Genomic DNA, 22,444 nt, shown 5'->3' on the forward strand with positions numbered 1-22,444 from the left:
TAGTGTTTGATATCAAATTATTTAAATGTATTAGATGTACAATTTTTAAGGCATGTTTAGGTTTTCAGTAATTGTGTTGACATGTTTATTCTTAACATTGAATGTTTACATATCGTTGGTTCATTTATGGTATGCTTAGATGGTTTTGTTTATAAGTATATGTTTATATTAATGTTTATATGAATGCTTGTCAAACATACGTTTATATGTATAGTTTCGTAGTTAATTGTTTGTTTAGGTTTGTGTCTTAAAATGCCTGTGTGTGTATATCGTGTTTGTTTACATTCGTGCTTATGGGTCCCTGTGTGTTACAGCTGAGGGACCCTGAGCACCACGCAGAGGTAAGCTGCTCCAGTCACCTCTACCTCTACTCTCATCCGTCGCCTCTACATCTGATCTCATCAGTCGCCTCTACCTCTACTCTCATCCGTCGCCTCTACATCTGATCGCATCAGTCACCTCTACCTCTACTCTCATCCGTCGCCTCTACATCTGATCTCATCAGTCGCCTCTACCACTGCTCTTATCAGTCACCTCTACCTCTGCTATATCATCAGTCACCTCTACCTCTGATCTCATCCGTCGCCTCTACCTCTGCTCTCATCCGTCGCCTCTACCTCTGATCTCATCCGTCGCCTCTACCACTGCTCTCACTAGTCACCTCTACCTCTGATCTCATCCGTCGCCTCTACCACTGCTATCATCAGTCACCTCTACCTCTGATCTCATCTGTCACCTCTACCTCTGATCTCATCAGTCACCTCTACCTCTGATCTCATCTGTCACCTCTACCTCTGATCTCATCTGTCACCTCTACCTGTGATCTCATCTGTCACCTCTACCTCTGATCTCATCTGTCACCTCTACCTCTGATCTCATCAGTCACCTCTACCTCTGCTCTTGTCCGTCGCCTCTACCTCTGATCTCATCAGTCACCTCTACCTCTGATCTCATCAGTCACCTCTACCACTGCTATCATCAGTCACCTCTACCACTACTCTCATCAGTCACCTCTACCACTACTCTCATCAGTCGCCTCTACCACTACTCTCATCAGTCACCTCTACCACTACTCTCATCAGTCACCTCTACCACTACTCTCATCAGTCACCTCTACCACTACTCTCATCAGTCACCTCTACCACTACTCTCATCAGTCTACCACTACTCTCATCAGTCACCTCTACCTCTGATCTCATCAGTCACCTCTACCACTGCTATCATCAGTCACCTCTACCTCTGATCTCATCAGTCACCTCTACCACTGCTCTTATCTGTCACCTCTACCACTACTCTCATCAGTCACCTCTACCACTACTCTCATCAGTCACCTCTACCAGTACTCTCATCACTCGCTTCTACCACTACTCTCATCAGTCACCTCTACCACTACTCTCATCAGTCACCTCTACCACTACTCTCATCAGTCACCTCTACCACTACTCTCATCAGTCACCTCTACCTCTGATCTCATCAGTCACCTCTACCACTGCTATCATCAGTCACCTCTACCTCTGATCTCATCAGTCACCTCTACCTCTGATCTTATCCGTCGCCTCTACCTCTGATCTCATCAGTCACCTCTACCTCTGCTCTTATCCGTCGCCTCTACCTCTGATCTCATCAGTCACCTCTACCTCTGATCTCATCAGTCACCTCTACCTCTGCTCTCATCCGTCGCCTCTACCTCTGATCTCATCAGTCACCTCTACCTCTGATCTCATCAGTCACCTCTACCTCTGCTCTCATCCGTCGCCTCTACCTCTGATCTCATCAGTCACCTCTACCTCTGATCTCATCAGTCACCTCTACCTCTGCTCTCATCCGTCGCCTCTACCTCTGATCTCATCAGTCACCTCTACCTCTGATCTCATCAGTCACCTCTACCTCTGCTCTCATCCGTCGCCTCTACCTCTGATATCATCAGTCACCTCTACCTCTGCTCTCATCCGTCGCCTCTACCACTGCTATCACCAGTCACCTCTACCTATGATCTCATCAGTCACCTCTACCTCTGCTCTCATCCGTCGCCTCTACCACTGCTATCACCAGTCACCTCTACCTCTGATCTCATCAGTCACCTCTACCTCTGCTCTCATCCGTCGCCTCTACCACTGCTATCACCAGTCACCTCTACCTCTGATCTCATCAGTCACCTCTACCTCTGCTCTCATCCGTCGCCTCTACCACTGCTATCACCAGTCACCTCTACCTCTGATCTCATCAGTCACCTCTACCTCTGATCTCATCCGTCGCCTCTACCACTGCTATCACCAGTCACCTCTCCCACTACTCTCACCAGTCACCTCTCCCACTACTCTCACCAGTCACCTCTCCCATGCTATACATCCATCACCAAGCCTCAGCGTCACCTGTGATCCCATAGTGGTGGCGCAGACAGGCACCAGACTGGAGGCAACAGGTGAGTAACATCGTCAAAGAAATGTTATCAATATTATGTAATGAAACACTACTGTAGTCACTCGTCCATTCGTTACATCGTTCACAGTACTGTATGGAGCATCTCGGATAAGTGTGGATCATGAGAGAGAGAGAGGTAGAGAGAGAGAGAGAGAGAGAGAGAGAGAGAGAGAGAGAGAGAGAGAGAGAGAGAGAGAGAGAGAGAGAGAGAGACAGACAGACAGACAGACAGACAGACAGACAGACAGACAGAGAGACATATATGGAATCATAAATATTATTTATTTATTTATTTATTTATTTATATATATACAAGAAGGTACATTGGGTTTGTGAGAATACATTGGATAGTACAGTATTTACAATCTTGTAAAGCCACTAGTACGCGCAGCGTTTCGGGCAGGTCCTTAATCTAACAGATAATTCTAAGTCGGTAATTTCTATCAGAATTGATAAATGATAACATGAAATGAAAGATAGGTCTCAATAGAGCGGAATCAGTTAACGCCAGGATGCCACAGGGAAGTGTGCTTGGACCCCTCCATGTTGTGGAATATCTACTTCAGCGATATACTACACCTCATTCCCCGAAGCTCAGGATATGCTGATGACTACAGTCTAATTTATATATGAAGACATAGCCCAAATAAACTCTGGAACCTGAACACCATTTTGGTTGAAGGCTGTGAGTCAGGTCCAAAGAGCTGAAGCTCAACCTCCCCTCAGTTACAATAAAGTGAGTACTCACACACTGAGTAAGACGTTATCGCACCATGGACACGAAAAGAAAGAGCAAAGGCCCTTTGTTGGCCCCTTACTATTATACATTCAAGCTGATTCAGCCGACTTGACCATGCAGGTATGCGAGAGTGTGTGTGTGTGTGTGTGTGTGTGTGTGTGTGTGTGTGTGTGTGTGTGTGTGTGTGTGTGTGTGTGTGTGTGTGTGTGTGTGTTTACTAGTTGTGTTTACTAGTTGTGTTTTTACGGGGGTTGAGCTTTGCTCTTTCGGCCCGCCTCTCAACTGTCAATCAACTGTTTACTAACTACTTTTTTTTTTCTCTCTCCACACCACACACACACACCCCAGGAAGCAGCCCGTGACAGCTGACTAACTCCCAGGTACCTATTTACTGCTAGGTAACAGGGGCACTTAGGGTGAAAGAAACTTTGCCCATTTGTTTCTGCCTCGTGCGGGAATCGAACCCGCGCCACAGAATTACGAGTCCTGCGCGCTATCCACCAGGCTACGAGGCCCCTATGTGTGTGTGTGTGTGTGTGTGTGTGTGTGTGTGTGTGTGTGTGTTTGTGTGTGGAATGGGAAGGAGGTCACAGAGAGGGGGTAGAGAGAGGTCAGAATGGAAAGGAGGTCACAGTGAGGGGGTAGAGAGAGGCCAGAATGGGAAGGAGGTCACAGAGAGGGGGTAGAGAGAGGTCAAAATGGGAAGGAGGTCACAGTGAGGGGGTAGAGAGAGGTCAGAATGGGAAGGAGGTCACAGAGAGGGGGTAGAGAGAGGTCAGAATGGGAAGGAGGTCACAGAGAGGGGGTAGAGAGAGGTCAGAATGGGAAGGAGGTCACAGAGAGGGGGTAGAGAGAGGTCAGAATGGGAAGGAGGTCACAGAGAGGGGGTAGAGAGAGGTCAGAATGGGAAGGAGGTCACAGAGAGGGGGTAGAGAGAGGTCAGAATGGGAAGGTCACAGAGAGGGGGTAGAGAGAGGTCAGAATGGGAAGGAGGTCACAGAGAGGGGGTAGAGAAAGGTCAGAATGGGAAGGAGGTCACAGAGAGGGGGTAGAGAGAGGTCAGAATGGGAAGGAGGTCACAGAGAGGGGGTAGAGAGAGGTCAGAATGGGAAGGAGGTCACAGAGAGGGGGTAGAGAGAAGTCAGAATGGGAAGGAGGTCACAGAGAGGGGGTAGAGAGAGGTCAGAATGGGAAGGAGGTCACAGTGAGGGGGGAGAGAGAGAGAGAAAGAGGTCAGACTAGAGAGTTGTCACGAGCGGAATGGTGCCGCAAGCATCAGTACTATGATCTAACTTGCTTCAAGAATGCGTTAACGACCTATCAAAAACAAACAGGCTCGTTCACATCCATGTCTGCTGATGTGATGTCAATGGCGAAAGTCTGGGCCAAGGAAAGCTTTAAGAACATCTGAAGCCTAGACCAAGCTTCATCGCTGGTTTGAGATATTGCTTCTGGAATGCAAAGATGAAAATTGCAAAGCTGTGACGATAGAAGCAGGAAAAAGAATACCCTAACAAACATATGATATGAAACTTATACCAACTTCTCGCCCCATAAAAGAATAACGATCCTACGGTTGACATGGAGCCACACATTAAAGAGAATATTGTCTGCAGTATATTCAAACTGGCAAATATCCATACAGCCTTCAGCAACCTAGACAAGTAAACCTTCAAAATATTGTATTCCACATATCTGACACACCCTCGCATCTCACCAGGAGAAGCACCAAATAAAGCAAGAGAGGGTTACCTTGAGGTGCTTCCGGGGCTTAGCGTCCCCGCGGCCCGGTCGTCGACCAGGCCTCCGCGGGTGCACAGAGACGCCACAAGGTTCGTATGGCAGAGGAATGAACTAAGAGAGGAATCATCAACAAACTAAATCTCCCCCCCCCCTCCACACACAAGAGCCCGGGGCAGTAGCGAAGACATGCTAGCAAGAGTCTAAGGAGAACCAACAAGGCTGACTAAGACATTATATACGAAACGGAAATAGTAGAAGAAGGGGACATCGATGTAAACAGTGGAACGAGGGGACATCGATGTAAACAGTGGAACGAGGGGACATCGATGTAAACAGTGTAACGAGGGGACATCGATGTAAACAGTGTAACGAGGGGACATCGATGTAAACAGTGTAACGAGGGGACATCAATGTAAACAGTGTAACGAGGGGACATCAATGTAAACAGTGTAACGAGGGGACATCGATGTAAACAGTGTAACGAGGGGACATCGATGTAAACAGTGGAACGAGGGGACATCGATGTAAACAGTGTAACGAGGGGACATCGATGTAAACAGTGGAACGAGGGGACATCGATGTAAACAGTGTAACGAGGGGACATCGATGTAAACAGTGTAACGAGGGGACATCGATGGAAATAGGAGATGAAATGAGTTTTATCAGTCTAGGAACTGTTAAAGAATGAAAAGGGGATTTAAAGCGGATGGTGTTGAAGCAATCTCTGAGCCCGGCTTTAAAGGCACATCCGGCAAGTATGTGCGTCCCGGAAGAGAAACATTGCATCAACCTTTCGGCAGGGACAATTGTCCTTGTCACCCGTGTCTCGTCGTCCACATCTAGGGGCAGTACTCGCACGTGATCTCGGCTATATACACACACTTGACTCAGTCATATACACACTGAATCAGCCATATACACACACACTGACGGAGAAGACTGCCTCAGTCACACACATATATATATATATATATACTGTAACTCAGTCACCCAACAGAATGTGCTTGTCAGATGCTTCAGTCAATGTGGCTGGGGGGATCAGTGTATCATCATTTTACTGCCTGAATCTGTCTGTCTGTCTGTCTGTCTGTCTGTCTGTCTGTCTGTCTGTCTGTCTGTCTGTCTGTCTGTCTGTCTGTCTGTCTGTCTGTCTGTCTGTCTCTCTCTCTCTCTCTCTCTCTCTCTCTCTCTCTCTCTCTCTCTCTCTCTCTCTCTCTCTCTCTCTCTCTCTCTCTCTCTCTCTCTCTCTCTCTCTCTCTCTCTCTCTCTCTCTCTCTCTCTCGCTCTCCCTCCCTCCCTCGCTGATATCCACGGTGTTCCGGGCAAGAATAAATATTGATCAGGGCCTCCAGGCGACTTCCTCAGACCAGCCACTCTTCAGGACCTTCTGACTTGCTAGGATGGAGCTAAGGGAGGTTCTTGTGGAGGGTGGAGGTGCTAGGGAAGTTCTATGTGATTTTAAGCAAGGTGCTAGGGGAAGGGGCAGGTGCTGGCTCATAGGAGAGGTGCTGGTTGATGGATTAGGTGTTAGTTGTAGGAGGAGGCGCTGGTTGAAGGGGGGTGGTGCTGGTTGAAGGGGGGATGGTGCTGGTTGAAAGGGGGAGGCGTTGGTTAAAGGGGGAAGGTTAGTGAGAGTGAAAGAGAAACGTACAGAAGCGCACAGCTGAAGCGGACGTCACTATAATTGCTGGGGATGAGTGGGCGTGGCCCTTATGTTGGCCTGCCTCGCCATCTGGTCGGATGGGAACTGCCTCTCTCTCACTCGACTCTCACACTCTCACCCGACCCTCACTCTCACACCACTCTCAAAGTGCTGCTGCGCAGCAGAGCGGCAAGAGGTGCGCTTCACAGCAAGACTGTGTTGCAATCGTCAGACTTTTTCCCAGTGAGTGCCCACACACGATCACATACTGCACGAGTTGCAATGCACTCGACCAATCATCTAAAGCCTGGGAATGAAGACGACTGCCAAATAGACTGATCATTTCTAACAATTTCTCGAGAAATTGATATCCTTTTGTGTGGGTTACTTTCACATGTCCCTCCCATCCCTCTCCCGTTCCACTGACAGGAAAGCAGCAGTTGACAGACAGATAGACAGACAGGTGCGGAGACACGTTGATATTGTGGAATGTTTAGGATTTTAGGCTGCTTTTGGTTGAAGCTTTCTGCTAGTTGTTCCACTGATCTATTAATGCTGGATGATTGGTCTCTCCTGTTACATAGGGTGGGGTGAAACACAACCCACACTACCTACATGGAACACCCCAACATGGCGTCCACATGGCGTCCACATGGCATCCACATGGCGTCCACAGTAATCACTGAAGAATATCCTCGTTTCAATCCAACGAACACAACACTATTCCTTCCTTGAAAGATCAATATCTGAGCCACGGATAGAAGCCAAGGGAAAAGAAGGAGAGCATGATAAATCTGAGCCAGAAGGGAATAAGGAGGGCGGGGGAACGCGAGAAAATGAGGAATAATTGAGGGAATAGCCAGCGTAATGAGGTCGAGGGAGACGAGGGACGCAAGACTTACGGACTTACGGGGTGGTACGTCTGAAATACAAGATATTTTTCGACCACATTTACGGCACTTAAGTCTGACTGGTTCTCTCTCTCTTGTTGTGTAGACTGTGTAACACGTCGTGTTTACCTTGGTTTACCGACAATTTAACACCTTCGCCTGTTTTCTCATCTACACTTCGCCATTCGTTTGTAACAGGAGTTTACCTGAAGAGCGCTCCAGGAGTTCTTTTACTCTCCAAACACGGCTCAGGGCTAGGCTTGACTTGTGGTAATTTGGTCCAACAGGCAATTACCCAACAGGCTGCTTAGAGCAGCCTGCGTGACCTCTTATCCACTACAACCCAATTGATCCGGCACTTCTTTGTAAGAACTTATCTAATTGCTTTTTGAAGAAATCCACCTTTGTTCCTGCAGTATTTATTTTACTTGCTGAGAACGTACTGAAGAGCCGTGGACCTCTGATGTACAGACAGACCTCTGATTGTGACTATAGCACCTCTACTTCTCACTGGTTCTATTCTACAATTCCTTCTCTATTTTTCGCTCCAGTATGTTGTTATTTTTCTGTGCAAATTTCAGACTTGACCTTCCAGTATCTTCCACGTATATATTATTGATATCTCTCTCGTCTCCTTTCCGGAGAGTACATTTTGAGAGCTTTGAGACGGTCCCAATAATTTGGGTGAGTTATAGTGTCTATGCGTGCCGTATACGTTCTCTGTATTCCCTCTATTTCAACAATCTCCTGCTCTGAAAAATGGAAGTGAGTACCGAGCAGTACTCAAGACAGGACAGTATCAGTGATTTAAATAATACTAACCCTGTGGTGGGAATCCTGAATTTGAACGTTCTCCTAATCCGTCCTGTCATTTTCCTAGCCACCGCTATATTTGCTTGGTTATGCTCACTAAATGTCAGGTCGTCAGACATGATAATTCCCAGATCTTTTATATGTTGCTTTCCTTCTATGAGTAACTCTGATTGTGTCATGTACCCTATATTTCTTTTAAGTTCGTTATTTCTACTATACCTAAGTACTTGGAACTTATTACCTAAGTATATATTATTTTCCGTTGTCCAGTCGAAGATTTTATAAAAATCGACTTGTAGTTTTCAGTATCTTCTACAGAAACAATTTTCTTGCTAATTTTTGAGTCATCTGCAAAGGATGACACGAAGCTGAGATTTGTATTTTTGTCTATATATGATATGGGAATGAAAAAAACGGTGGTGCAAGAACTGTGCTCTGAGGTACAGAGCTTTCAAATGAACTTGGACTTGATCTTATTAAACTGACTGTCACTCAATATTCACACATCAAATGCATTGCAACGTCCATATATACAACATCTCTATTTTGTTCTTTGTCTAATACTTCCGTGATTTTGTCATAGTGGTTGAGTAATCACGAAAGATAGGATCTTTCTGCTCTAAATCCCTGTTGACCTGGGCTGTGAAGTTCATTGTCCTCCATAAAAGTGCAGATTTGATTCCTAATCACTGTGATAGTGCAAACGGTCTATTGTTTTCATCCAAAGCATTGCAACCTCCCTTGTGCAATGGAGCAATATCTGCTGATTTAAGTGCTTCACGTATCCCCCTCTGCATCCAAACATGTTCTCCCACAATATACTGAGCGCTCGTGTTACTGGCACTTTACATTGCTTTATGAATATCGAATTCCAAGAGTCAGGAGCCGGGGATGAGTGCATGGACATGTTAATTCCTCTTTCAAAGCCCTTTGTGCTCGTGTTAATCTCAGTTATATTATCAGGGATTTGGATATCGCTCATAAAAACGCTGTCTGGATCTTCAGCGTTCATGTTGTTTACTGAGGGTGCTAAACATAGCCTCATACTGACCTTTTAGGATTTCACGCATTTCTTTGCCTCCCGCTATGTATGATCCTTCAGTTGTAGGTATAGGCCCTGTACTGGTGGAAGTTTTGTATTATTTTGATTTCGCGTATGTGAACAATATTTAGAATTTGTCTTTATCTCTTGCATAGCTTTCTGTGTTGCTATTTCTGTTGTTGTAACTCATTTACAGCTTGTGACTCGTTTACAGCTTGTGACTCATTTACAGCTTGTGACTCGTTTACACTTTGTGACTTATTTACAGCTTGTGACTCATTTACACTTTGTGAATTATTTACAGCTTGTAACTCATTTACAGCTTGTGACTCATTTACAGCTTGTGACTCGTTTACACTTTGTGACTTATTTACAGCTTGTGACTCATTTACACTTTGTGACTTATTTACAGCTTGTGACTCATTTACACCTTGTGACTCATTTACAGCTTGTGACTCATTTACAGCTTGTGACTCGTTTACAGCTTGTGACTCGTTTACACCTTTTGACTCATTTACACCTTGTGACTCATTTACAGCTCACAACTGGCTTATACCTGGTGTAGACCTCGGGTTGGTGTGGGGGTGATGTGGCCTCTGGTGTAGTCAGGAGTGGCCCAGGGTTGGCACAGCCAGTTGTAGTCCCTGGTGTATGTGGCCGCTGGTGGGTGTGGCCCTGGGTGTGGCCCTGGGTGTGGCCCTGGGGGGTGTGGGGGGGGGGGAGTGGTGGTCGAGGATGAGCATTGTGTAATTTACACTCACTGACGTAAATTACACAGATTTCGCAAAACCTTTCGACAGATGTAACCAAATGTAACCTGACCCTACACATGTGGCCCCCTGACACTACACATGTGACCCCTGACACTACACATGTGGCCCCCTGACACTACGCATGTGACCCCTGACACTGCCCCTTGACACGTTCCACATGTATCCATGCCCAATGGCCGTATACCCATATATTAATTATACTCCTGACCTCTGCTTCACTACCCAACATAAACGTCCTGTCTAGGGGTATGTGTCCTCGACATACCCGGACACATACTACGTGTCCTCGACCGCAGTTGTGTGGAGGGACTCGGCCCGCTCATAGGCCGAGGAGTCCCCATGAGTCCCATGGCCGGAGTCCAGGGTAAGTCCTTTTATGAGTGGTGAGATAATATGCATGCCAGCTTACCGGAAGGACCTCCCGGTGGCTCACTGTGCTGGATTACCTGTGTGTCCAGTGTGCGTCGTGTGTGCGTCGTGTGTGCGTCGTGTGCGTCCGGTGTGTGGCGTCCGCTCCTTGCCCCGTATTTAAATTTTTTAAATATTAAAAATTAAATGGGTAATAAATTTTTATTTGTATTTAATCTCGTGCACATAGTTTGACTACTATTCCGACCATAACTGCTTTGGCGAAGGATTAAGTGAATTTACGAGTGATTATTTCTGATATAAATTATTTATTGTGATATCTGCGCTTTCATTGATGCAGACTAAATTTACTCGTGCATTATTGAGCGGGCGATTAACAAGACACTTTGTGTTTTTATTAATATTTAAAATGTATTTTACAGTGTGACCATTGCTGAACATATATATATTTGCGGGGGAGTTTGTAGAGTACGATTGGACTGCGGTTTCACTTGATGTCCAACCACTTGGGCTGGACGGTAGAGCGACGGTCTCGCTTCATGCAGGTCAGCGTTCAATCCCCTGACCGTCCACAAGTGGTTGGGCACCATTCCTTTTTTCCCCGTCCCACCCAAAATCCTTTTCCTGATATCCTTTCGAAGTGCTATATAGTCGTAATGACTTGGCGCTTTTCCCTGATAATGCTCTCTCTCTCTCTCTCTCTCTCTCTCTCTCTCTCTCTCTCTCTCTCTCTCTCTCTCTCTCTCTCTCTCTCTCTCTCTCTCTCTCTCTCTCTCTCTCTTTTTTTTTTTTTTTTTTTTTTTTTAAACTAAGACTAGGATTCATAAGGGATGCCTAATAACATACCTACTGAAACTGCAAGCAAGAGCTGTTATCCTACCTCAGCTCATCTGAAGCCTACACCTAGAAACTCGTTTATTACATAAGAGTATACTTTGACTCTCTCTCTCTCTCTCTCTCTCTCTCTCTCTCTCTCTCTCTCTCTCTCTCTCTCTCTCTCTCTCTCTCTCTCTCTCTCTCTCTCTCTGTCTCTGTATTGCCTGTATGAGGGCATTCTTGACCTGGCCAGGACCGTGTTATTTTATTATTAATTACTAAATGTTATTTTCACTTGAGCCTACATCATCTCATTCAGAACTATGGCAACTATTTTCTGATTAAAGTCAAGGGGGGAAGGGGGGCCTAGGAACCATTTAGGAATGGACTCTTCTCTGGGGAATTTCAGTCTTATTATGAAAAGAATAATAAGTGATAAGATATACACATTCTTCAGTTTATTTAAAATAACAGACGTTTCTGATGCGCAAAATCCTTCATCAGTGCTCAAAATAATATATATATATATATATATATATATATATATATATATATATATATATATATATATATATATATATATATATATATATATATATATATATTTAACGCAAGATTAATTAAAATAAAACAAATCTCAAACTTAAACTAAATTATATACAAAATAAACGACACAGGGGCCTGACAGCTGATGGGACAGCGCTTTGGATTCGTAGTCCTAAGGTTCCGGGTTTCATCCCCGGTGAAGGCGGAAAGAAATGGGCAGAGTTTCTTTTACCCTGATGCGCCTGTTCACCTAGCAGTAAATAGGTACCTGGGAGTTAGACAGCTGCTACGGGCTGCTTCCTGGGGGAGGGGGGTTAATAAAAAAAAGGTCTGATCGAGGACCGGGCCGCGGGGCCGCTAAGCCCAGAAATCATATCAAGATAGCCTAAAGATAACCACCGATATATATACAAAAAGAGAATAATTAAAAACTCAACAACATACTTCAAAGAAGATGACAATTAATATATAAACATCTGAGCCGACGGTGAAATGGCCATGGGAGACGATCATGGGAGACAGCCATGGGAGACGATCATGGGAGACAGCCATGGGAGACAGCCATGGGAGACAGCCATGGGAGACAGCCATGGGAGACAGCCATGGGAGACAGCCATGATAGACAGCCATGGGAGAAAGCCATGGGAGACAGCCATGGGAGACAGTCATGGGAGACAGCCATGGGAGACAGCCATGGGAGACAGCCATGGGAGACAGCCATGGGAGACAGCCATGATAGACGGGCATGGGAGACAGCCATTGGAGAGAGCCATGGGAGACAGCCATGATAGACAGCCATGGGAGACAGCCATGGGAGTGTGATGGGGTGGGTACCGTGCAAGGCATATTGAGCGGGCGAGCAGTGCGGTAGCATGCGGCAAGGGGGCGGGGCTGTGCTTGCAACCACCCACCTCTCACACTACCCCACTACCTCACTACCTCACTACCTCACTACCTCACTACCCCACTACCTCACTACCTCACTACCTCACTACCTCACTACCCAACTACCTCACTACCTCACTACCTCACTACCTCACTACCTCACTACCCCACTACCCCACTACCCCACTACCTCACTACCTCACTACCTCACTACCCCACTACCTCACTACCTCACTACCTCACTACCCCACTACCCCACTACCTCACTACCTCACTACCCCACTACCTCACTACCTCACTACCTCACTACCCCACTACCCCACTACCTCACTACCTCACTACCTCACTACCTCACTACCCCACTACCTCACTACCTCACTACCTCACTACCTCACTACCTCACTACCCCACTACCCCACTACCTCACTACTCCACTACTCCACTACCCCACTACCTCACTACCCCACTACCTCACTACCCCACTACCTCACTACCCCACTACCTCACTACCCCACTACCTCACTACCCCACTACCTCACTACCTCACTACCTCACTACCCCACTACCTCACTACCTCACTACCTCACTACCCCACTACCTCACTACCCCACTACCTCACTACCTCACTACCCCACTACCCCACTACTCCACTACCCCACTACCTCACTACCTCACTACCTCACTACCCCACTACCTCACTACCCCACTACCTCACTATCTCACTACCCTACTACCTCACTACCCCACTACCTCACTACCTCACTACCTCACTACTCCACTACTCCACTACCCCATTACCTCACTACCCCACTACCTCACTACCCCACTACCTCACTACCCCACTACCTCACTACCTCACTACCTCACTACTCCACTACTCCACTACCCCACTACCTCACTACCCCACTACCTCACTACCCCACTACCTCACTACCCCACTACCTCACTACCCCACTACCTCACTACCCCACTACCTCACTACCTCACTACCTCACTACCCCACTACCTCACTACCCCACTACCTCACTATCTCACTACCCCACTACCTCACTACCCCACTACCTCACTACCTCACTACCCCACTACCTCACTTCCTCACTACCCCACTACCTCACTACCTCACTACCCCACTACCTCACTACCTCACTACCCCACTACCCCACTACCTCACTACCCCACTACCTCACTACCTCACTACCTCAATACCCCACTACCTCACTACCTCACTACCCCACTACCTCACTACCCCACTACCTCACTACCTCACTACCTCAATACCCCACTACCTCACTACCTCACTACCCCACTACCTCACTACCCCACTACCTCACTACCTCACTACCTCAATACCCCACTACCTCACTACCTCACTACCTCAATACCCCACTACCCCACTACCTCACTACCTCACTACCTCACTACCCCACTACCTCACTACCCCACTACCTCACTACCTCACTACCCCACTACCCCACTACCTCAATACCCCACTACCCCACTACCTCACTACCTCACTACCTCACTACCTCACTACCCCACTACCTCACTACCCCACTACCTCACTACCTCACTACCCCACTACCTCACTACCCCACTACCTCACTACCTCACTACCCCACTACCCCACTACCTCACTACCCCACTACCTCACTACCCCACTACCTCACTACCCCACTACCCCACTACCTCACTACCCCACTACCCCACTACCCCACTACCTCACTACCCCACTACCTCACTACCCACTACCCACTACCTCACTACCCCACTACCTCACTACCTCACTACCTCACTACCCCACTACCTCACTACCCCACTACCTCACTGTGTTAGGGCATCCAACTGCCCGAAAGAGGACACTGGTAGTGGCGTGTCCTACCAGCTGCACGAAAGAGGACACTGGTAGTGGCGTGTTCTACCAGCTGCACGAAAGAGGACACTGGTAGTGGCGTGTTCTACCAGCTAAACGAAAGAGGACACTGGTAGTGGCGTGTTCTACCAGCTGCACGAAAGAGGACACTGGTAGTGGCGTGTTCTACCAGCTGCACGAAAGAGGACACTGGTAGTGGCGTGTTCTACCAGCTGCACGAAAGAGGACACTGGTAGTGGCGTGTTCTACCAGCTAAACGAAAGAGGACACTAGTAGTGGCGTGTTCTACCAGCTGCACGAAAGAGGACACTGGTAGTGGCGTGTTCTACCAGCTACACGAACGGCTATTGATTCCACATGGGTTCACCGCTGTTAACCTCTTACCATTTCTTCCAAACTGACAGCAACAAACCCAGCACACACCAGTCACTCAAATTCACACCCTATAGTCACTCAACTCGCACCAGTACACTTATATTCACACCCAGTCACTGAACTCGTACCAGTCACTCAATTCTCTACAGCCACTCACTTCATCCCACAGCCATTCGACTAACTCCAAACATTCAACTGCACACTAGTCACTCAAAATCCCACACCAGTCACTCATCTCACCCTACCGTCACTCAACTACCCACCATGGCCACTCATCACCTCATCACTTGAGGGGGGTACCTCATCATTGAGGTACCCCCTCAATGAGGAGGGAATCACTAAAGGGTACCTCAATGATTCCGTCTTTTCCTGGAACACATTCTTTCATCCAGCGTGCCTGGAAAATCCCACTTTATCTCTGCCCCCAATTATCTATAAGAACTCTCCTCGCTCTCTCTGGAACACCGTCGCTCTCCCTATCCCCTGGGACGCATCCCTCCGGCCTTTGAAGCCACTTCTGTACCCACCTCCCACTCTTTGGATTCGAACACATCCTATTGTCTTCCTATCCTTTCTGGAATACGTTCTATCCTTTCTGGAATACGTGCTATCCTTTCTGGAATACGTGCTATCCTTCCTGGAATAGGTCCTGTCCTTTCTGGAGTAAGCCCTATCCTTCTTATGTCCTTTCTGGATAAAAATAGTATCCTCTCTGGAAATCATCTTATCCTTTTTTTTTTGCTCTTGTTTGGAACACATCATAATTTCCTCCTATCCTTTCTGGAACATGTCCTATCCTTCTCTTATCCTTTCTGGAAAATATGCTATACATTCTGGAGCTCATCCTATTCCTATCTTATCCTTTTTGAAAGATACCGTGTCTTTCTCCTATCCTTTCTGCAACACATTCTATCTTACTCCCATTCTCAGGCTCAGGTTATGCTTGTACAAGCTCTGCAAACCCAGTCTATTAACCGACACTCCTTTAAACTGGCAGGGTTAACCGACACTCCTTTAAACCGGCAGGGTTGACCGACACTCCTTTAAACCGGCAGGGTTAACCGACACTCCTTTAAACCGGCAGGGTTAACCGACACTCCTTTAAACCGGCAGGGTTAACCGACACTAATTTAAACCGGCAGGGTTAACCGACACTCCTTTAAACCGGCAGGGTTAACCGACACTCCTTTAAACCGGCAGGGTTAACCGACACTCCTTTAAACACGCTTCATGCAGGTCGGCGTTTGATTCCCGACCATCCAAGTGGTTGGGCACCATTCCTTTCCCCCCGTCCCATCTCAAATCCTTATCCTGACCCCCTTCCAAGTTCTATATAGTAGTAATGACTTGGCGCTTTCCCCCTGATATCTGCCTCAATTGTTTGCCCCTCTGTTATTCAAGCATACAGTGTCAAAGAACCTCACAGTCTCCAGTCATATATTTCACTCTCCTTCATAAAGCCTCAGAAAATAACATAATATAACCTTGAGGTGTTGACTCAGAATTCCGTATTATTTAACCAATTGTCATCATCTCAGACTATTAATATTATTATATATATTTTATTAGTTATTTGCAAATAAAATCCTAAAGAGCTTATCCTACGTCACCTCGCTATTTATGACTACAGCTTAATCATCACCCTCCAGGCTGTTGTTGGTCAGTTGTCAACACTATAATAGAACGTTAAGTCTGGGGTAGTGAAATGTGAATATGTGCATCCGTAGACTTTATTGACTGTCGCCAATATCCTGTGTGATGGTGATTTTTTTAGCACCACGTAGCTAGCTTTTTGACTCGCTGTACTCCCCCTTCATATAGTCTAGGGCAGCTGCACAAATGCAGATGTACCTAATACATTAATAAAAAAACATATATAGGAAGTGCAAATTTCGAACCCGCTCAGCCCAGCTCCCTAAACAGAATGTATCAGAAACCTTGGCTCTTGATACAATGTCCCTGGAACCCTTTCCAACTTCTAGTGCGGCGCCGAAGACCTCCCTTGGCATCGAGCCCTATAGAGTCACCCACAGTTTCGGTCGTATTTCAACTGACGCGGCCATAGCTGAATCCGGCTCCAAACCCACTGCACGTATGTCCTGGTACCCTTCATCAGCTCTCCTTGTTCCTCACGTCAGGGATCACCTTTAAAATTTCCACCTTCAACTTCTCCAGTTGATGACTGATATTTCCAGGTCACATTGTTTCCTTTAGGCCACAGTTATCTAACTATTGTAAAGCTTTAAATACTACTACACTGTAAGACTGCTGCCGGCAGCGTCTATCCGCCGTGATGTTCCGCGTCCAGTGATGCGACCCAGTTATTCGCAGGAACATTTTTTGTTTAGTTATGCCTTCTGCTGGCTACCGAAATGACATGAATATTTATCTCATTTTCTGTTTGGGTGACGCACGTTCTCCCGCCAACTGGTCAACCTTCCCGAGAATTCGAGAATATTCAATCAACCCAGAACAATAATGGTAATTCGGTTTCTCCTATTTTTGCAAAAAGAAAAAGAATTCTTTACACCCTCTGGTAAAACATCTAAACTACATCCTGTAATTTTTGAAAGTATATTATTTACATATATGTATGCTTAGGGGAAATTGGTTGTATATATAACGAGTCGCAAATTAACCTCTGAAGGCACTACGGGCTCACCATTGCCCGTGCTACTTTGAACTTTGTTCCAGGTAGCGAATCTTTAACAACAACAACAATCCCTATCCTAGAACATATTCCTTTTCTCTGCCGCTTTAGGCTCGTCAGTTCTCTGGATCACATTCCAATACCTTAGAACACATCCTCTATATCTTCCCTCCCGGAAACACATTCTCTTGTCTTTCCTGGAACTAATCCTGTCTCCATCCATCAATGGAACACATTTGTCACACTTCAAAACAAAATAATATTCTTTGAATATATCCCATCTCCCTCCAGTGAGCACAGACTCATCTCTCTCTCTCTCTCTCTCTCTCTCTCTCTCTCTCTCTCTCTCTCTCTCTCTCTCTCTCTCTCTCTCTCTCTCTCTCTCTCTCTCTCTCGCACATGCGCACATACACTAGCCAGATGAAAGTTAACGGGATGGTTACATAGATGTAATGGAAGAGTCGGTACCCCCATTGAGGAGCACTAAATGTACGCTATCTCACTAGTATGGATGTACTCTAGCTCTAGTATGTAAACACTCGAGTTCACTAGTATGGATGCACTCGAGCTCACCAGTATGAATGTACTCGAGCTCACTAGTATAGAGTTTGCTCCTTAAATGCATTCCAGTTTTCCACTACTCTCACACTAACAGAAAACTTCCTAACATCTCTGTGACTCATCTGAATTTCCAGCTTCCGCCCATGTCCCCTCGTTCTGTTAGTTTTCCGTGTGAACATTTCAACTATTTCCCCTCTCTCAATCCCCCTGAGTATTTTATATGTTCCTATCATATCCCTCCTCTCCCTTCTTTTTTTTCTAGTGTCATAAGGTTCAGTTCCTTCAGGCGCTGAGTGAGTACGAGAGCATGTGGCCATTCTTGTGTTTATTTTGTACTGATGACCAGAGCAACGTAATTAACAGGTAGCCAGGTCAAAGCGCCAAGCCATTACGACTATATAGCACTTGGAAGGAGTTAGGATAAAGATTTTGGGATGGGACGGGGAGGGAAAGAATAGTGCCCAACCACGTATGGACGGTCGGGGATTGAACAGCGACCGGCATGAAGTGAGACCGTCGCTCTACCGTCCAGCCCAAATGGTTAGCCGTAGACAGGGCGCGTGCAAAGCTTGCAAGTGTCGACAAGAGCGTTGCAAAGGTCAGACGACAGGGAATGTCTTCAGTGGGCGACGGAAAAGCGGGTTGGCGCCTAGTATAAAGATGGAGTCGAAAGCCACCACTATGCATGTATATTAATAATATGCAAGTATATTAACGTAGATATATATAAGTGCACAAAACCAGCCAAATTACTGCCCAAATCGTGAAAGATATTCCCCCGGCGCCACACCTTGGTATTGATGACCAGGCGAGACAGGTGTGGAGGTGTGCGTGGCAACACTACTCAATTATTCAGGAGATTGTGTGGTCGCCAGCCTGAAGCCAGACAGACGCGAGGGTGCAGCAACCCTGAGGGCGCCAAGGCACCTGACCAGCGCGGCTCGTATCGTCTCCTCCTTCTTCTGTGTCCTCTCCCTCCTTGGGAAAATCCTAGCCACGTGCGGCGGTGAAAACTATGCAGTTCAGAGAGAACGCTGAGGTCAGCAAACACAAACAGCTTGGATGTGAGGACAGAATAAGGGAACTGAATGCAGGCGATGAGTCACAATAACGTGGCTAAAGTATGTTGAAGAAACCACACACTAGAAAATGAAGGGACGACGACGTTTCGGTCTGTCCTGGGCCATTCTCAATCACAATCGACTTGAGAATGGTCCAGGACGGACCGAAACGTCGTCGTCCCTTCATTTTCTAGTGTGTGAATTAGTCATCAAGGGAACTGAATGCTTTAACCACAGGCAAGCGACGCATCAGAGACCTTATCGCACTATATAAACTAATGGACAACGCTAAACTGTTAAGTAGATATAGGAAGAGAGCGCTGGGACACAATATGAAATAGATGAGCCATATAGATATGATGAAGTAATCATTTAGTGTGCTGGTAGTGAGCAAGTCAAATGAGCTGAGGAAGGTACTGAAGCTAAATATAATTCACAGTTTTAAATATAGATATAAGTCCCAGGAGCTGAGCCTTTCTGACTATAATATTAAAAAAGAACACACACACACACACATACACACACGCACACGCACACACACACACACACACACACACACACACACACACACACACACACACACACACACACACACACACACTCAAGAATAAAGCTGGAATGTTCACCACTGGCGTAATAGTCACCTGAAGAAACACATACAACGGTCAGAAAGAGTGCAGTCGTGTGCCCAAATATTTTCCGAAACTGAAACATGCGAGCCTCATAAAAGATGGTGGGACAGGATAACTACTTTACCATTCTGGAAGACAGACGAAGAATATAATACACTATCCCGTCTTTACCATTCTGGAAGGAGAAAGTGAGACATGGTAACTACTTTACCACTCTAGAGAACAGAAGGAGAACATGAAACATAACTTACTATAAGGCTAGAAGAAAGAAGAAAGGTGAGAGATAATAACTACTTTAAAAATCTGGAAAGACAAAAGAAAATACATGATTATTATACCAGTGTGGACGACAGAAGGACAAGATAAGGAAGGGAACAAACAGGAGGACGCACTAAGTCGTTACGACTATATAGCACTTGGAAGGGTTCAGAATAAGGATTTGGGATGGGACGGGGTGAAGGAATGGTGCCTAACCTCATGGACGGTCGGGGATTAAACGCCGACCTGCATGAAGCAAGACCGTCGCTCTACCGTCTAACCCAAGTAGTTATAATCATGTCTCCAAAGTATACCAAGACCTAAAACAAGATGCCCGAGGAAGGTGTCATTACTTAAGCTGTAAGTAGAACTACAAGCCACACCCTTTACTTAGAAAACAAATGCATGAAAGATATAAGAATATATTTATTTTTGGGAGTAGTGACAGAGCTGATCGGGAGCTTCAGAATAGTTTGAAGTGTGCAAGTGGCAGGTAGCAACAGTTTCCTCAGTCAACACCGTAAATGAGGAGAGGACATCCGGGATTCAAAGGGACGCTACGAGAGTCATCTCTGTCCTGTTAAATTACGAGAGCAAAAAAATATGTGAAATATTTGTTTTTTTAAACAAAATATATTTGCATATGTCGTAATTAATAGCCAGCGTTGCCAAATAGGCAGAATATCCTCATTTAAGAATTTAACTTTTCGAATGTTAAACGCGAAATAAATGTTAAATGCGAAATGGTAAACGCGAAATAAATGTTAAATGCGAAATGGTAAACCCGAAATATTTTCGGATTTCGAGAATAGTATCTTGTGAATTGTGTGGATTGATACATATGTTTCGTTTACTAATTAAGATATGTATTCCTTTTTTTTTAACAAATTTTACTCTGACATTTGACCTTAACTGTAGTAAAGTTGTTTACATCGAAGCCAGCTCCATACATATTTTACAGCAAGAAGGATGAAGAATTATAGTAAAGGATGACGAATGATGTTAAAATGAGCGGTCTGAGATGAATATGAGAACAGTAAAAGCATAATTATATCATGAAATGAAAATGTGAAATGTTATATATTTTAACCTGCCAGTCACACTAGGATAAACAGAATAGTCACACTAGGATAAACAGAATAGTCACAATAGGATAAACAGAATAGTCACAATAGGATAAACAGAATAGTCACACTAGGATAAACAGAATAGTCACAATAGGATAAACAGAATAGTCACAATAGGATAAACAGAATAGTCACACTAGGATAAACAGAAGTGACAATAGGATAAACAGAAGTCACAATAGGATAAACAGAATAGTCACAATAGGATAAACAGAATAGTCACAATAGGATAAACAGAATAGTCACAATAGGATAAACAGAATAGTCACAATAGGATAAACAGAATAGTCACACTAGGATAAACAGAAGTGACAATAGGATAAACAGAAGTCACAATAGGATAAACAGAATACTCACACTAGGCTAAATGGAATAACACTTATCTTTATCAGTCTAAGAGACGTTGAAGGATATTCAGAGGGCAGAATTGAGGTGGTCCTCTTCGGGTTAATTGGTATATATGACTGGTGTTAGGATCAAGAGCAACGAGCCGCGAGTTTACCGCTCAAATCACAACACTGTCGTAGAGCGCCTGGCCGATGGTTCCTTCGTCTATATCACAAATCTCAATTTTTCTTGTTTTATTATTATTGTAGGAATATAGGACATTGATACTTATATTTAATATTATAATAGTTCAAAATAAAAACCGAATAGTTTTTTTACAAGTAAAGCTAATTAAACACAGCAATTTGTTGACGTTAATCGTTCCTGTAAGGACAAAATAAATTAGTTGTCCATGTAGCCAGCCTAATATGTTTTACTTCATTTTCATTTCACTGTGATGCAATTAAAGACTTGGCTGTTACACTCAAGTTTTAATAGACTCAGTTTACCACCTGTTCTGACATAATACAAAAGCAAATATTGCAACACTATCAAGGATGCAATTAACATTTTTGAAATAATAAACTTTATAAACAAGAACATAATATTATAAAGTAATATCCATTATGATATTTAGAAATATCACACAGGCTAATTTTTACATAGATACGAGAATCTAAAAAAAATTTGTTATTATTATGCAAAACTGTCCGTGTCATTAGGCCTTGTAGGAGGACTCTTGAAGTAGCCTATAGTGATCAAATTTCTTTAGCCTATTTGTATTTTGTTGCCGATAATGACATGCCAGATATCAGAGCTTAATAATCACAATACGTATAAATCAGATGTTGGGATAAGGTTCTTAGAATACTGCCTATACAAAATATATCTAGACGATGCGTTT

General features: G+C 45.2%; 2 protein-coding genes and 1 non-coding gene across 3 annotated transcripts in view; 2 read left to right on the forward strand and 1 right to left on the reverse strand.

The window, feature by feature from the left end:
- LOC138353590 (mucin-2-like) overlaps positions 1–9,306 on the forward strand; it is a 45,914-nt gene extending 36,608 nt beyond the window's left edge. The window contains exons 5-6 of the mRNA XM_069306782.1: positions 1,528–2,422; positions 9,212–9,306. Of these exons, the coding sequence (XP_069162883.1) occupies positions 1,528–2,422; positions 9,212–9,306 (990 nt within the window). The remainder of the gene's footprint in view (positions 1–1,527; positions 2,423–9,211) is intronic.
- LOC123767912 (uncharacterized) overlaps positions 1–22,444 on the forward strand; it is an 87,419-nt gene that overhangs the window by 50,341 nt on the left and 14,634 nt on the right. The window contains exon 2 of the transcript XR_011223202.1: positions 315–341. This is a non-coding gene — a transcript (uncharacterized protein). The remainder of the gene's footprint in view (positions 1–314; positions 342–22,444) is intronic.
- Positions 9,458–10,413, reverse strand: LOC138353591 (uro-adherence factor A-like). The gene is made up of 2 exons (XM_069306783.1): positions 10,329–10,413; positions 9,458–9,792 (listed from the first exon to the last, which is right to left on the reverse strand). Exons 1-2 carry the CDS (start codon positions 10,411–10,413, stop codon positions 9,458–9,460), a joined length of 420 nt encoding a protein of 139 aa, XP_069162884.1.

Source organism: Procambarus clarkii, chromosome 58 (genome assembly GCF_040958095.1).
Source record: "Procambarus clarkii isolate CNS0578487 chromosome 58, FALCON_Pclarkii_2.0, whole genome shotgun sequence".
Lineage (NCBI taxonomy): Eukaryota > Metazoa > Arthropoda > Malacostraca > Decapoda > Cambaridae > Procambarus > Procambarus clarkii.

Coding starts and splice junctions, on each gene's coding strand:
- LOC138353591 (XM_069306783.1), bottom strand. CDS start 10,413: ATGGGACTCATGGGGACTCCTCGGCCTATGAGCGGGCCGAGTCCCTCC. Junction 9,793..10,328: donor GACACGTAGTATGTGTCCGG/GTATGTCGAGGA, acceptor ATGAGTCAAAAG/GTGTAAACGAGTCACAAGCT.